The 16,149-nt window shown below is 39.2% G+C and overlaps 3 protein-coding genes across 11 annotated transcripts; 2 read left to right on the top strand and 1 right to left on the bottom strand.

The window, feature by feature from the left end:
• The first annotated feature begins 1,652 nt into the window (after positions 1–1,652).
• LOC113133755 (uncharacterized protein CXorf38 homolog) lies at positions 1,653–5,239 on the top strand. Its single transcript, XM_026312623.2, has 6 exons — positions 1,653–1,945; positions 2,070–2,204; positions 2,597–2,719; positions 3,550–3,699; positions 3,806–4,006; positions 4,095–5,239. Exons 1-6 carry the CDS (start codon positions 1,739–1,741, stop codon positions 4,203–4,205), a joined length of 927 nt encoding a protein of 308 aa, XP_026168408.1. The 5' UTR covers positions 1,653–1,738; the 3' UTR covers positions 4,206–5,239.
• Positions 5,240–6,705: 1,466 nt separating this feature from the next.
• Positions 6,706–11,514, top strand: LOC113134782 (SH2 domain-containing protein 1A-like). Of its 3 annotated transcripts, none has more exons than XM_026314301.2 (5): positions 6,706–6,987; positions 9,406–9,466; positions 9,556–9,686; positions 9,797–9,883; positions 10,098–11,514. In XM_026314301.2, the coding sequence occupies exons 1-5, from the start codon at positions 6,836–6,838 to the stop codon at positions 10,165–10,167; spliced, it is 501 nt and encodes a 166-aa protein (XP_026170086.1). In that variant the 5' UTR covers positions 6,706–6,835; the 3' UTR covers positions 10,168–11,514. The 3 variants fall into 3 exon arrangements, with proteins under 3 accessions (XP_026170086.1, XP_026170088.1, XP_026170087.1); XM_026314303.2 differs by having other exon boundaries at positions 9,556–9,697; XM_026314302.2 differs by having other exon boundaries at positions 9,556–9,697; positions 9,797–11,514.
• Positions 11,454–15,031, bottom strand: LOC113134781 (granulocyte-macrophage colony-stimulating factor receptor subunit alpha-like). Of its 7 annotated transcripts, XM_026314294.2 has the most exons (10): positions 14,768–15,031; positions 14,235–14,308; positions 13,934–13,983; positions 13,654–13,826; positions 13,363–13,532; positions 12,872–13,005; positions 12,613–12,757; positions 12,333–12,438; positions 11,846–11,927; positions 11,454–11,734 (listed from the first exon to the last, which is right to left on the bottom strand). In XM_026314294.2, exons 2-10 carry the CDS (start codon positions 14,299–14,301, stop codon positions 11,669–11,671), a joined length of 993 nt encoding a protein of 330 aa, XP_026170079.1. In that variant the 5' UTR covers positions 14,302–14,308; positions 14,768–15,031; the 3' UTR covers positions 11,454–11,668. The 7 variants fall into 7 exon arrangements, with proteins under 7 accessions (XP_026170079.1, XP_026170085.1, XP_026170082.1 ...); XM_026314300.2 differs by lacking the exon at positions 13,934–13,983 and having other exon boundaries at positions 13,363–13,488; positions 13,654–13,733; positions 14,289–14,308; positions 14,768–14,831; XM_026314297.2 differs by lacking the exon at positions 13,934–13,983 and having other exon boundaries at positions 13,363–13,515; positions 13,654–13,733; positions 14,289–14,308; positions 14,768–14,826.
• Between the last annotated feature and the right edge of the window lie 1,118 nt (positions 15,032–16,149).

The following is a 16,149-nucleotide window of genomic DNA, read 5'->3' as shown; positions in this document are numbered from 1 at the left end:
GTGTTGCCTGAGTTGAACTGTTTTAAAATGTATTTTCTTTAACATGTCTGTCCATACTGATGCTTGAAATAGCAAAGGGTTAGTAGCTTCTCTCCTGTTGCCAGCCCCTATATCTCAGCTGATCCATGGTATCTGTCAGAAACTCCAGCTCCTCCCTGATGAACACCTCCAGCAGCAGCCTCAGGGACATCAGTGCATGCAGCTGCTAGCTGGGCTCTTCTGGGTTTTTCTACCCACCTCCTCCCAGCAGACAGCAGCAATAGCAGCTTGATGATGCCATCTCTCATAAGGGGCTGCTGCAGGGTGGCAACAGATCTGTAATGTAAAGAAGGTTGCTTGCTGTGATGAACTGTCAGATAATAAACATCAGAGCGGTTGCGGTCAGAATCAGAGCAGTCCTATATTAGTTAAGTCTCTTGACACATGTTTTTTTTAATTTTAGTTCACCCTTATTATTCTCATCAGTGTCATTTTCGGCTGCACAAGGCAACTAGTTTCATCTCTGAAGCTCTATAAGCCATAAACTGCATGACCAACACAACGACAGCACGGAGAAGGTTAGAAACAAGTTAGATGACACAGCAGGGAGAGATATTTCCCTCTGGTACAAGAAGAGTGAATATGAAACATCCATTCATCATATGGACATAAAAACAACTCAGGATGAAGGCTAAGATTGCACATGCTGGTGCAACATTGAACGTTTATGTTGAAGTGGTTTGCTACTTCACCATATTCATTTTTTAATACTCCTAGAGTGTGATGGTTACTGTCTGTTGAGTTTTTAAATGTAATTTCGATACCTGGAGCACCACTAATGAAATTCCACCACCTCCATTGTATCAGGGTGGAGGCATAAATCTCAGAAGCGAACATTTCCAAACCTGGACAAATATGACCTTATTATTTATGTATTTATTTGTAGTGTGAGTGGCTTAGTCACTGTCTCTGCATCAGACTATAAACCTTTTTCACTTGCGCTCAAAGTATTTTGTGCAAATGAATCACGTGACAGCAGTTTCTAATGGCGCTGTTTGCACTGTTTGCTGCTGCTCTCCATACGTCTATGTGCTTTCACTAACAATTTTGTTAGTATTCATCTTAAAACAGTGTTGATATATCAGCTGTGGGATTCACAAGACAAACCTCCCTGGAGTAGTTAGTTGTCACAGCCACATTGAAAACAGCTTAATAATGCATAGAGTGAGGTAGCCTATCTGATGGCCTAACGGTACAAGTGCATAACACAGAAGTGCAACGTCTGCAGCTCGATTCCTGACCCTTGCTGCATGTTATACCCCTGTCCCTGTCTCTGGCCTGGTTTCCTGTCTACTGTCATATAAGGGCTTTAAAAATGCAGATGCAGGATGAAGTTAAAAAGATGTTTCATTTGTGATCTGATGTATTCAAAGATCTCCTCCACCCCACCAACCATCTCAGCCCTGTAGGATTCATGAGATTCTCAGAAAAATGCAGCTTCTTCATCCTCCTATAAAAACAGGATAGCTGGTCACTCTGATCATCAAACAGAACAGCCACACCTAACAGTGTCCAATCTTCTCTGACCTGTAAGAACTGAACTCATTTATTGAAACCTACAGCCACATCCTGGTGTTTTTAGAGTAGACAGCTCCATCTTGTGGAGACTGAATTTGCACTGGGTGGAGCTACATAGACGGACTTTGTTTGGACTTGCTCAGATTCATTGTTGTGTTTTACAAGAGGAAGTGAGATCGAGATGGTTCGGGAACAGCTGGTGGTCCGTCTCAACGACGGGGAGTATACGAACTGGCTGAAAGCAGGACGGTGTCTGCTCATACTGAAGGAAGGCCTGCACCCCTTCATCAGCCAGCACATCAGAGCTTTCCACAGAGACCTGCTCAATCAAAACGCTCTGCTACGGAAACCGTGTGAGACTTCTTCGTGTAAACCGAGAGGGAACAAGGTGAGAAGGGCCTGCGAATACTGTCTGATGTTGGGTTAGGGTTTTACAGATTCAAGTCTTGTTTCTGTGGTGTCTGATACCATACTGACACGTCATGTAAGTCCACCATACTGTCTGTGTTTAGCTGTCCTCAGCATGCAGAGTGTGCAGACTGTGGCAGACGGTGATCCTGGCCCACCACAGGCAGCCCAGTGCCACCGTCAACTGGGACAACTGTTCCCCCCCCGCCTGGAGGACAGACCACTGGGAGGTGGCCAAGGTGCTTCACTCTGCACACAAGTAACCCTGTCTATTGCGTTAGCGAGGAGACAAGAGGCTCATGGGAAATGTGGTCCAGTGCTGACAGACATGTAGAGCTAACGATGCCACTGGGATGTGATATGAGTCTGTCAATAGTTTCATTGTTTAAAGCGGTGGGATTAGAAAAACAAAAGTATTGCGTTTAGGAGGAAATAAACTCTAAAGATTACAAATCAGTGTGATGCTGATCTTTAATGTAATCTTTTAATTTAATCTTTTTTGCCTGTACAATGTCAGCAAAATAGTGAGAAATGCTCATTAATATTATTGTCTTCTAAGACTAAACATTTGTCAAACTAGACAGATGTTTCTTTCCCGTCTGCAAAGATTCACCTGAATGTGTGTCTGTAGGCCTACATGCCACGAGGTCAGGGGAGGGTGAAGGCGGCGGATCAATGCGATGCCTCGGCTCTGCTCAATCTAATCAACTACTGCGATTGTTTCCAGGCACTGGATCTAAAATTTGTGAGAGAGGTAAATATTCATATGGTCTAAAATGACCACGTGACACAGCTACTTGAACTACACCAGGTTTTAATAGCTGAAAGGTCAGAGGGACAAATGGAGCTTCTGTCATCTTGGTGACAGTGCACTTTGTTAATACTGGTCAAACTGGCTGCACAGCCTGAAGTTGTTCTGTGTGGCTGTTATTACCATTGCATCTGACTGTTTCTTGGCTGGATGCAGTAGCCTCCTGGAGTGTCTGCTGTCTGCCTGACAACTTCATGGATATGACAAGACTCATAACATGTTATTTAGTGAGTTTTAGAGGTGCCACTGGGCACATTTTAACACCTTTGGACAGATCCAGGTTAGTCTTTTCCCCCTGTTTACAGTCTTTGTGCTGACAGACACAAACAGGCTCAGTGTGTGTGACAAGGAGGAAACACACAAGTCAGGTTAAGATGCCAAATAAGTAAGCAAACACAATTATAATGTGAAGGTCAGTTGCATTAGTTGAGTCTGTGAGAGAATGAGAGAGAAATGTGTGTGTGGTAGAATTGCAGGCAGTAAAATCTTTAACCTACAAAAGTGCATGTTAGGCCACGTATTCTGTGTGGAAAAATAGTCTTTCTTGTCTTTTAAATGGGAGCAGTGCAGTGGCCAGCACCACAGGGAGAGTAGGCTATTATTAATCTTCCCACCTGCACTAAGTCTTACCAAGGTCAACAAGTGCATTGTTTGATTTGCATTTGTTAAAATGCGTCATTGCTGCAGACTGACATGTCTGTTTTTGCCTTGCATCCTTTTCAGATGAATTTTGTTTGAAATCTGATGTTTGTTTTGTTATTGTGCATTTCCAGGTGATCCAGTACAGGAATGAGCTGATGCACTCTTGTGAGCTGCGTATGAAGGATGAATGGATGAGGCATTACCAGTCCACTCTGAAACACTTTGTGCGGCAGTTCAGCCATGTACAAGAGATGGCAACAGCTGGACAACAGATAGATGAGGTGAGGCTGTTTGTGTATCTGTGTTCAATGAACAAAAAAAAACATTGATTTGCATTAGTGTTATTTTACCTCACAGTTTGTGAGCGTATGTATGTTTGTTGTCCAGATGCTGACGGTTGATCTGTCTATATGCGTCTCTGGTGTGGACCAAATGGATTCTGTGGACTTGGACGGATTAGAATCAGATGTTGTCTCCAAAGGAGAGAGCAGTGCCGTTTTGATCAGCCAGTGGGAAACTGAGCTGTTACAAGAGCGGCTGCAGGAGTTACTGCATGCAGCTGATGACGAGAATGATGCAAAGACACAGGTGCGTAGAATAAATACAGATGTACACTTCAACATAATGCATAAGAAGATGTCACATGATTTCAACCTACTCTCCGTCTATTCTTCAGGACAAGGAGCAGTTGAAGATGATGGGTGGTTTCCTGCAGGCCAACAAAGATCTGAGAGAGAGGTTCTCTGCCGAGCTCCAAGCCATCAACTCTCTGGAGGTCAGAGAGTAAGAAGAGGTGAAAGGGAGAATAGGGACCATGTTTTGTACTATTTGTTTTTTACGTAGTAAGCAAATGTCAGATTTTAAGTTGACAATCAAGGGATTTGTATATTCATATATATAGTAATTTATTTAAAATGTAGACTAATAAAATCTTGACAAAATACACTAATTTGTTCCCAGTTGGTTGATAGATCTTTATTCTTTATTTTTAAATAATTCGTAACTACAACTGAAAATCTGCTACTGTGCAGTTTAAATATAAATTTATGTAATGGAGTAGAAAGTACAGTGAAATGTACTCGAAGTACTTGGTTACATGCAGTGGTGGCAAAATTTACAATTACAATTTATATTACAGCTGAAACTATGAGTCCATTAATCAACAAGTTCATCCACAGGAAAATCCGCAGCTATTTTGATAATAACATTTTCAAAAATAAGGGTTTCTACAGATTCCTATGTTCCAGCTTCTTAGACAGCAGGATTTGTTACTTACCTGGGTGATGTGTAACAGTAAACTAAATACTTATGAATTGTAAACTTTTGCTAGAGTGTGGGCCTGAGTTAGCCCTTAGCCCTGGATAAAATGCACCTCAATTGCATTTTTTTTTCTTGTTCTAAGAAAATAACATTTTTGGGTCTCAACAACAAACAAAACTCACTTGATTAGACTACTTGACAAAGTGAGGATTTGTTTTTTTGTTGTTTTTTTTTTTTTGCGCTGTATGCATCTGAAGCAAATAATGCTGAACTTGAGTCTGAACACACCTCATCTAGTTTTACCTTTTGTATGCACCCAGCTCAGCTCCAAGCAAAGTGATCTGACTTTATTCTTTTAATAACTGCATTCACAGCTCTAGAGGTGAATCTACATCCCATTCTTCCTGCATTTAGATCATTTCACCTATCTGTATGAACAGCAGCATCATGTTTTAAGCCTTTCTTCCTCCAATAGGCACATTCATGTTATTCAATATATGTTTCTGTTTTGTGCTTTGTTTCTTTGCCTGAGCTGTTGTACCCATTCTTCTTGTGTTAATTGTCTTGTGTTAAAAGTAAAGATATTCAGGCAATAGTAGGTGACAGGTAGAAACATAAGACAGAAAGTCAAAGATGATAAAGAAATTGTTAAAGTAGAAAAATATCCAGCTCATAACTATTTTGATCATGAATATGTATTTTTATACGCACATGTGGACGTGATGTTAAGCTTTGTTACTGCACCACCTGCTGGGGGATTTAGTAGAATAAACAAATAGAAAGATGTCATGTTCCTTCCAGTCTGTTTTTCCCTTGATAAAAAATAACTAAGTGATATTTAGTAGTAGTTGTTTCTGTTCCTAATGGTCCGTTTGTCATATTGGGACCCATTTGCTGTGCTTCAGCAGCCACTCATCCATTCTCTATATGGGTTCATCCAATTCAGGGTCACTGTGGCTGCAGCCAATACCAGCTGACACTGGATGTGAGGTGGGGTACACCCTGGACAGATAAGCCGTCTATCACAGGGCTGACACACACTTACATTCACACCCACAGGCAGTCGTCTAGTTAGAGTCACCAGTTAACATAACCCCAAACTACATGTGTTTGGACTGTGGAAGAAAGTCGTTGTAACTGGAGGAAACCCACAGAGGAAAGTCCCAGGGTTGAATGGGATTCAAACTGTGAATCTATGTTTACTTTTCAGTCATGTACAAGACCCATTTACATCTGTGTTGTGCAGGCAGGTCAACATACTGTACCCAGGACGCTCTGTATAGGTCGCCATATGTAGCTGAATGTGGAAAAGTCCACCGCTGTTAAAGAAGCTGGCATACATGAAAATAAAAATAGTTAACTTACATCGTTATAGCTTATGCAGAAAATTCACCTTTTAGTGTCATAAAACTGCGACTGTTGTTTTCTGCTCCAAATCTTCTCAGTTTTATTTTGTTGAAATCTAAATAAGGACTTTTCTGCTTTATTTGTTCTAAAATACTTCTTGGCCTTCTTCTTGGAACACAAGCCATTACATTTGATGTCTTTGTTAACATGCCTGTGTGCGCTTGGTCCAGCTGGTGGTTAATGTGTGTGACACTGCTACTGCATACACACACATTATCCGCACACTCAAACCCAGTGTTCTTTGCTTTGTGACATACAGCTTTTGATTCCCAGCACCACATCGTAAGGCTGCCAGAGTTCAACTGATGGAGTCTAGCTGTACCTGATCTGAACGTGTGTGAGACAGCGGAAATACAGTATCATCAGATGAGTCCGTTCCTAAATGCTGAATTTAATTTAACGGGACTGACAAAGACTCACATTTAGAGAGACAGCTCAGCAGAAAATGATAAAGCTGACGTGGAACGGTGGTTGTAGCTAGTATTTTTCTTTTTCTGACTTGCAAAACAGGAACTGAGGTAAAAAAAAAAAAAAGGTACAACAAAAAAAAAATATGCTTTCACTTTTGGGTAGATAAAAGCCATTATTCTGGTTACACAAAGTGCACTATGTAAGGTGCAGCTGCGTGACAAAAAAGTGTGAAAACCAGACAAGCTTTTCCTGCTTCATAGCTTTTCACACTCATCTGCTGCTACAACCTCCTGCACATATCACCCCTAGGCACAGACGGCTCTCTGCCTCTTTGGCAACATGGAGAGTGAGGGCATGCTGGTCCAGTCCATTTACTATGGGAGAATTGGAAGGGAGGCCACAGAGAGGCTGCTGGAAAGATTTGGACATGATGGCAGTTTTCTGTTGAGAGACAGCGAGACAGTGCGCGGGGCCTACTGTCTGTGTGTGAGGTGAGCAGCAAGCTTGGGGACGCTTTTCATGGTGCACGATTTTGACTTTATTGGATAATGGATCATTGGAGCTGTGTATTGATCAACAAATGCACTGCCCATGTTTTATTTACAGTAACACAACAGTATTTACCAGTACAGACACGCTAAGAAAACCAGTGGAAAGTGCTGTTGCGGGACTTTCACACGAAATCTTGTTTGTGACACTAGTCCATGAAATATTTCTTAAAGATTTTTTCAAAACTCTTCAGTGGTTTACAAAAAGGGGCTTTTAGTAAAACCGCATAAAAAATCTGAATAAAACCACTTTATTTGTAAGTATTAATTATATATTATTAATTTCTATGCTTTCTTTATTTTTGTGTAGAAATAACAGAAATAAAACTTTTACAACTTTGGGATGTTCTTTAATGAATAATATTTTTTACTTATTTTTTAAATATATTATTTTTTCATTGTTATTTTCATATGTTAAGTACCATTTTTTACTAGTGTTTTATTATTTTTTAAATTGACAAAATTCAAACTTAGACTTACAGGGGTAAAGTTTGCAGCATACATGTGGAGAACACTGACAATCTTATGTGTGCCTAGACACAAGAAGACAAAACATGTATTTTGGGGTTGGGACACCAAAGACATTTTAGGGCCGAACTGAATCCTCATTCTGCAGAAAGTGGAAGTCCCTTTCGTGTAAATGACATTTCTCATTACCTCATTTCAGCTATATTTCCAAACATTTACACTTGCACGAGAAGTGACTTGAAGAGAATGAAGAGTAGGCTTTTAGACTATTGGATAATCTCACTGCAGATGTGAGACACGGTGGTGGTCTCATTTTTTTCAGAAGCCTTTGAATGCTTAGTAGAAACCTTTTTTAAAAAAGTAGTTGGTGTTTGTGGCTATGCCAAAGGTAAATGAAACTCTGTTTATAGCGGCACAAAAAAAAAAAGAAAAAAACAGGTTCTCTTTGCACCTTGCACCTATATTCTGTGTGCTAAAACGGCTGATGACACGCACAGATATAAAATCTAGGCTACATTAAACACAAAGCTCAGCCCTTCCAACAGCATTATGCATTCTTGCTGTCTGAATTCAAACTGGTTCAAAATGGTCCAGTGTGCGGACCGCGGGGGTGGGCATTTCCACAGACAGCCTAGAGCTGGTTATTTTGTGCACACGAGTTATTATCTCGTGGGAAGAAGTCATATCGCAGTTAAATTCCAGGGCTCAACAGGAAGAAATATGAATGCAGGTCTGTGTTTAGTTATAGGGATGTTCCTAGAGTCATTTGTCTCCCTGTTGATTTAGGTAATTAGTGTATTAATCTCTACCTTGTGGCCTAGCCCATAACATTAAATAGGAGGGCTGGATTTTCATTTAAGATAGCTGTATTGTATTTAGGACTAGTCAAAACTTTAATTTAAGAATTGTTCACCAACTTGATGGAAAAACAAATTTCTGATATCTACAATTCAGTTTTGGTTATCCACAAGGTGACAGCCAGAATCTGACTAGTCTTATGTCAGATTTTAATAAAACTGAACTAGTCGACTACTCAGAACTCCTTTTTGGATAAAATGACGTTGTTTTAAATCTTAGATCTTACATGACATCACAGACACTCTTACATGGTTTCAGTATTTATTAGAGTATCAGTATCAATGTAGGCTATTTCTGACTAGTTAACCCTCAAATTTCAAATTTAAATTAGCCATAGTTCCCCTTTCAGATATTGAACTGGTAATATTTTAGTTTGAGTCATTAAATATATATATATTTATAATTAAGATATGTTTTAAATGTGCCAATATCTTAGTCAAAATTACAGCATCTTTAACTTTTGATTACGCAAAATGTAATTGCAGATATCTGGAATTCACATTTCAGGCAAAATTGAATTGTAGATATCTTAAATTAGTTTTCTCTTTTAAATCAATTAATTATTTTTACTAATGAAAATGCAGCTCAAATAACTAATTGTTCTATTCATTAATTCTTTGCAGATATCTGTAATAAGAATCCTGTTGGTCTAAAAAATACTGAAATGGTGCAGTGATGTCATTTCGTATATCCAAAATGGAAGGGTGACTAGTGAAAATGTAATTGTAGATATGACCATAACCACTTACAAAATACAAGATATCAAATTTGTTCTAGCCTAGCATGCCTTGGTTACATGGCAAGTTATGCAGGCAAATAGATGGATGGATGGATGGATGGATGGATGGATGGATGGATGGATGGATGGATGGATGGATGGATAGATAGATAGATAGATAGATAGATAGATAGATAGATAGATAGATAGATAGATAGATAGATAGATATTAATATGTGTATATATATTTGTGCCATTATAGATTTTGCACATTTCACAGAAAATCATTCACATTTCTGAGCTTTGTGTTTTTGCAGGAAAACACCTTTTGTGCACACCTACAGGCTTGTACAATCTACTGATGGCTGGTCTCTGCAGGTGGGTGAACATCTGCATGCAGATGCCATGTCCACACTTGCACACAGAGGGGCTATTCATGGTTTGTGTGTGTGTTCTGTGTTGAGCAGGATTCAGGAGTGAGACTGCAGAGTTTTAGGACACTAGAAACACTGATAGAGAGCTACAGAAATGGAACCGCCTCTGGTGCAAACATAGTCTCTCTCACAGATCCGCTGGACAAAACACAGCTACAAAACAGGTTTGGACAAGGTACGACACACATACACACACACATATTCACACGCACAATTTCCTGCTTCATGACCTGCTCTCTGAACTCTAACACATTTTTAATTGTCTGCTCCACAGGATGTGTCTACATGGAAATGAGCAGCACCAACAGCTCTGTCTGTTGAGGTCATGGCTTAAAACCAGAAGGCCAACGCTGTTAATCAGGTGAAGAAACTGAACAGACACAACACAGTGTGCGGCACATCATATTTTTGCAGTGCTTTATTTAAAAAAAATTTGAAAACTATGAAAAAGAGTCCATCATGTATAAGAAACACAACAATATCAAGTTTTCAAGTGTTCAAACTATATAAGAGACCTTGAAAAGTGTTTTTGAGTGAGTCTGCGAAGTGTTTTTTTTTTTTTTTTTATAATGTAGATCACATGCTCTATCTGTTGCTGCGGTTTCCTTCATGGTTTATCATGTCTGCAGATATCGTGTTATCTGAAACCACTGTAGCAGAATGCCCTCGCTGACTGTACACAACACAGGAAATAGAGTACAGCGAGAAAGACAGATCACAGGATCTATTATGTGTGCCACATGACCATCTTATTAATTTATACAGCACACAGTTCCTCATACTCGTTGCACTTTTTGTGTGACCTTGGTTGTAACTTTGTTTTGTTGGTTTGGTTGGATAGTGAACCTGTGTTTAGAGGAAACTTTGGGTATGCTACTTTATCTCATGCTGATTTGTGAATTTTGTGAAGACAGCTGTGTGAGCTGTGTGTAGTCGGAGGCTGTGTGACAGTGAATACTTTGGGTCTCATTTTGGGTCCTTTGGATCAGGGGTGGACTCTCTTTTCACACTGACCATACTCCTTAATTATCAGTATATCTGCAAAACCCAAATCTGAATGTTAAGGTACTATTACTGTTACATTTGTTCTTTTGGAAAATTATGCTGGCATGTATTTGGTTTGCCATATAACTAAATATCTACATCTGTTTGCTAGTTTCTCAGTCTTAAATGTTGCTGGACATTGCACCTTCTGATGATCTGATGATCTGAGCGGAGGTACAGGTCATTGTTAAAACAGAAGAGTAATAGTTATTCTGTAGTGTTTGGGGTTTTTTATGAAAGGTAGCTGTGTTCTCACTGTTCCCAACATACAGGATATGGATTGGATGGCAACAACTGGTCAGCCTAATTTTCAGGTTTAGATTGTTTTTATTAAACCAGTGTTGAAGAGACTGTGCCAGTCTGAGAGACCATGTTTGACAAAGTTACTTCCTAATGGGTTCCTCGTAACTTCAGCACTCTGAACATGAATTTCTTCACATATAGTATGTCAACATGCACTTACAGAATATTTGAAATCTTTGTTTACTCAATCTATTTTATGATAAATGTGTCATGTGATAAAGGAAATAAACAACATGGCTGCAGGCTCAAAGAACGCAGTATTTTTAGCAAAAGTCATCTGCAGCAATTTTCTCAGACATCAGACCTCTCAGAATTACAAAACAAATACTTACAGGAAAATAAGTGTAAGAGTATATATAAACAACTGAACAGAATAAAACAGTTTCCTAACAATCACTCTGCTTTATTTTATTGTTAAAGATACACACATTTTGCAAGAGCACTGGCTCTGCATTTAAGGATCGACGGACTGTCAGGCAGAGCACTTGTATCAAAAGCATCAGTGGGCACACACTATTTGAATTTAGGACTAAGAACTGTCCATGAGCTTTATGCTGCACAACCAAGCAGAGCATGCTAGGGCCAAATCCTCTGATGTTTTTATTTAATTAACATGTTTTTCTGTCACATTGTTGGACTCATACATGTTCTATTAAAATGTACAACTTGAACTCACTTTCTCATGCATATGTTTTATATGTATTTAACATATATATATATATATATATATATAGTGGCTTGTTGTATCAGACCTATTTGTATTGTCCCTATATTCATTTTAAAAAGTCGGTCCAGGGTTTTACTCCGTGTCCTGCACCTGTGTGATCTCCTCCTCAACCTTGGCTGATAGGGCGGGTTGAAAGAACTGCAAAACACAATATAAGAAGCAAAACTTTGAACCCCTGTAATTGGCTAATTTTGGTCGGTAAAGTGTATGATATGAGGAGATGTGTGTAGCGTCTGGGCATGTGCTTACATTGAATACGTCGCTTTTTTCCAGGAAATGTATGTATTTTCGAGGGGGGTGAGGAATTGGAGGAAAGAGAAGTTCAGATACTCTGAAACACACACAAACAAACAAAATCAGCCGTAAAAATGTCAGTGCAAATTTTAAACTTGTTCTGCTGCCAATTGCTTTGGATAATTTAATTTGTTTTGAGAAAGTGAGAAAGGAGGAGGAAGAGTAGTACATCCTTCCATTATCTGTTTCCATTTTCTTTCACTTTATTTTTGGCTATTTAGGAACTCATACAGGGGATTTTTGCACCCTAAGGAAGTTTAAGGTGTTCTGTGGTGACTTTTCGGAAAGAAAAGACATTATCACCACCCATACACTCCTCTCACTTCTCATTTTTACACTGACACTTGACAGAAAAGATTTTAAGAATTTACAAGTACATGTGTCTGTGTGAGTCACGCACCAGTTAACAGGTTAGTCATTCAGCAACAGACATAAATAATACCTAAGATGGCGCACCACCAGCAGCACAGTCAGGAGGATCATGGGTATTCCAAATGAGATTAAAGTGATCATCACCACGTTGGGTTTGGAAACTGGCTGTTCCACCGCTACAAACAGACAGACACGTGAACATGGAGATCATTGCACTGAGGTTACTGCATTCATTAAATATATGTGTGTTCAGGCTTTCTGACATCAACCAACAGGCAGAGATGATGACAATAAGCCACCAGGCTTTAGTCAGACCAATATTTGAGATGACTTCAACACACAGCACTCACTGACAATGGGACTCCATTCACTCCACATAGGAGATTCAAAGCAATTGTCTATTCTCTTTGTCCTTATCCTCACTTTGTAGATGTAGGTGGGATCTATATTCAGCTCAGTATAAAAGAGGTATTGGCTCAGATTTTTAACACCTCCCTGTTGAGAAGATTCATCAGTAAACAATCAGCAGGTTTAACTACAATACACTGTATGTATTGTTTCTGTAACAATCAATATTCATTGTAATCCTGATATACAAATACAGTCTACCTGGTCACCAAGGTCCAGCTCATATTTAAAGCATTGAGGGGCACTATTTTTTCGACTCTGAGGCAGACCCCATGTCACCAACAGGTGTCCATCATCGACCAAAACAGAAAGATTTGATGGCGGAGCCAGGACCTCTGTGGCACAGAAACCCAGAAAATTAGTAATATAATTGTTCATTCATTTTGAAAATCTTTTATGGACTCTAAAGCATAAAACCTAAACAGAACTGGAGAAATCATTTGTCTAAAAAAAAAAAAAAAAAAAAAAAAAAAAAAAATCATTCCACATGAGTTAAGTGCCAGTCAATGTACAATCAGCCCACTGGTATACAGTCCTCTCTGGGTCAAATGTAAAAAGAAATCTGAAGTAAATATGACAAAAAGTTATTTATTTCAAAAAGTTGCAACCAGAATATCATGATGAGTCTCTGGCCTTTACAATATAAAGGGCATTATCACTTGGAGCTAGTCAGCAACAGTTTAGAGTATTACCTAGCAACTCTGTGTTGTATGTGCAGGAGTAGACTGTCCAGTTGTTGCGCAGGGACCTTTTAAATCGAATCTCTACCTCAGACTCTGTGCTCTCTGGGTAAGGCAGAATCCGAGACCCAGTGTTTTCTGCATTGAAACAGTAGGGAGGCAGTCCTGTTTCATCACAAAAACTGAATGAACAGAGTAAGAGATACACACTCAACAAGTGATACACTTTAACATGACAGCATAAACTTATTATATAATGCACAGCTGTTCTATGTTTAATGTGTCTTTTAAAAACATGAATACCTGACACAGACACGAAGCTGTTCATCCATCTGTAACGTGTTGAACGACCAGGAGCAGTTGAGTTCATTTTTTGAGGTGGAGTTAATTTTTGGGTAAAGGAGACATGTAAAGGTTTCCTTTATGTTTTTCTTGTCCATACAATCCACAAAAGATGAAGAATTCTTCACACAGAGCTAAAATTGTTTCATAAACATAAAAATAGTATATATAAAAAGTCAAAAAGTCTAGATTTAAGCTTTTGTTGTGTGTTTATCATGTCTGTGCAGCATTTGATTCTTGCCTGATTGAGCTCATCATCCTGACATAAACCTATACTGTCATCAAACACCTCTGTCAAAAGAAAACATGCAGGGCATCTAGTTAAAGCATGAAGTTAAACACAATTAAAAGAAATTGTCAACACAGGTTCTAACAGTGAAAATGTGCAAGTCACTGTTTTACAGTACACCACGCTCAAATCATCCTTGTTTTGGGTGGTGCAGGACGGAAGGACATTTCCTAAAGAACAGTACCACCCTGATGAAAACAACATAGCCAAAAAACACACACTGTGAGTGTATATAGTCTGTAAAGTCACCCACCACTCTGTGAAGCCCACAAAACCAGAAAACTAGACCAAACTACTGGAAGGATATGGAACAGCTTCATATCAAACCTAGGAGTCGTACACCCACAAAAACACAGAAACAAAGAGAGAAATACAGAGAAACATTAAGACACTGTGGGTGTACAACAATGTGAAGCTGTTTACAGTAAGTACAGAGAAGCTGTTCTAACAGTTCACACTTAGTAATTTCCTAGTTTTTAGACTTCCCCTTTTTAATGTAAGGTATTAAGTATAAAGATCTTCCTTGTAGATCGTCTTCTTAGTTACATTTTAAGGTAAAATTTAAAAACACATATTTTCAACTTCATACAAAAAACATTTCATAAAAACCCAGTAACAAATAAGTTTTAGTGTTTTAGTTACACACTTACTATACTCTCTCTAAAAAACAGATGTGCCCATGAAATAGTACTATATCTGCCTTAAGTGTAAGCTTAATAAAAGCCATTACAGTGTTCAGTCTGTTTTAACAGGCTTATTGTATATACCACAGAGAAAACTCGTTACCTGATGCTGTCACTTCTGGCTTTAAGTGAAAGTGGCTTTTCTCGGTGATCGTAGAGGACATCTGACACACTTCTGGGGAAAAAGCAAGGATGATGTCATAGAGCTTCAGGAAACCATGAGTTTCTTTCACTTTCAAAGTTAAAGTCTGCTTTATTGTCAATTCTGCCACATGTACAACCTCAAACGATGGGAGACATCGTTTGAGGTTTTAAAGACACAGACATAAGGACAGTTTCAGCCGATTTTTAATATTACAATATTTAGACCGCACACACTAGAGGAATCAACCAGACTGGGAGACCACAGGCGGTTGTAGTTGGCGATTCCACAGACACGAGATTTCACAAACACTCGCGGGATCAAACGTGACGTCACAACACACGCCTTTTCATTGTCGGCCCTATAGTAGTAACGTTATCTCATGCACAATAAGTTAAAAAAACACTCGTGTTGTTGGCATAATTCAACAAGCATGTGTGCAATGTTTTTGTTTTGATTTGCTATGATGACTGTGTAAAGGTGCTATGATTACTGTGTAAAGGTACACGACATCCGGTTGGTGACGCTTTTCGGACAGCTCTCTCTCATTGGCTATTAGGGGCATTCTGTTGGCGCCTCCCCCGAACAGGAATCGTAAGGCTGGGCACACACTGGACGATTTCATGCCCGATTTGCCCCCTTCAGTGATTGTGGGTGCATGGCGAGATTCCAGGTTTCTCGCGACCGATTATTTGTCTACATCATCCTGAAGTGTGTGATGTCAATTATTATTTTATTGCTCCTGATCGCCTCAGTCGTAAATATCAAAAATGGTCGGAGGCAACGGATGTCGTGTACCTTAACGTCTCACAAACATAGCAAATCAAACAAAACCAGCGCCAAAAGGCACATCGTGGACAGGCTTGCTGAATCGTGCCAACAGCATGAGTCTTTTTAACGTGCTTGACATAACGATTTTTAAATTGTCTATTGTGTGCCAGCCTAAATATCAGCCATGTTTGAGTAACATGTTTGATACTTACGATGGATTTTGACGCTGACGTCCTGCTGGGCACAGGCACAGGGGCCAAGTGGGTCAATTCAGTTCAATTCAATTCAATTTTATTTGTATAGCGCCAAATCACAATACAAATCATCTCGAGGCACTTTACAAAAACTAAAACTGAAAACCCAACAAATCCCTTAGGAGCAAGCACTTGGAGACAGTGGAGAGGAAAAACTCCCTTCTGCATCATTTTGAGACAGGATGTTCCTAATTTTGGCAATGTTATTTAATGTAATGAAAAGTTATTTCTGAGATTTTTAGGCCCAAATACAATAACTTCTGTTTTCTCTGAGTTTAAAAGCAGAAAGTTACTGGTCATCCAGGACTTTATGTCAGT

Source organism: Mastacembelus armatus, chromosome 17 (assembly GCF_900324485.2).
Source record: "Mastacembelus armatus chromosome 17, fMasArm1.2, whole genome shotgun sequence".
Lineage (NCBI taxonomy): Eukaryota > Metazoa > Chordata > Actinopteri > Synbranchiformes > Mastacembelidae > Mastacembelus > Mastacembelus armatus.
This window is presented reverse-complemented; position numbering and strand designations above follow the sequence as displayed.

Excerpts from the sequence above, each read along its gene's own strand:
- LOC113134781 (XM_026314294.2), bottom strand. The coding sequence starts at position 14,301 with ATGAAGCTGTTCCATATCCTTCCAGTAGTTTGGTCTAGTTTTCTGGTT. Across the intron at positions 13,827-13,933 it reads AGGATGATGAGCTCAATCAG|CTCTGTGTGAAGAATTCTTC; the intron begins GCAAGAATCAAA and ends AAACAATTTTAG. Across the intron at positions 11,735-11,845 it reads AAAAAAGCGACGTATTCAAT|TTCTTTCAACCCGCCCTATC; the intron begins GTAAGCACATGC and ends TGTGTTTTGCAG.
- LOC113133755 (XM_026312623.2), top strand. The coding sequence starts at position 1,739 with ATGGTTCGGGAACAGCTGGTGGTCCGTCTCAACGACGGGGAGTATACG. Across the intron at positions 3,700-3,805 it reads CTGGACAACAGATAGATGAG|ATGCTGACGGTTGATCTGTC; the intron begins GTGAGGCTGTTT and ends TTTGTTGTCCAG. Across the intron at positions 4,007-4,094 it reads AGAATGATGCAAAGACACAG|GACAAGGAGCAGTTGAAGAT; the intron begins GTGCGTAGAATA and ends TCTATTCTTCAG.
- LOC113134782 (XM_026314301.2), top strand. The coding sequence starts at position 6,836 with ATGGAGAGTGAGGGCATGCTGGTCCAGTCCATTTACTATGGGAGAATT. Across the intron at positions 9,687-9,796 it reads AAAACACAGCTACAAAACAG|GATGTGTCTACATGGAAATG; the intron begins GTTTGGACAAGG and ends TCTGCTCCACAG. Across the intron at positions 9,884-10,097 it reads AGGCCAACGCTGTTAATCAG|ATCACATGCTCTATCTGTTG; the intron begins GTGAAGAAACTG and ends TTTATAATGTAG.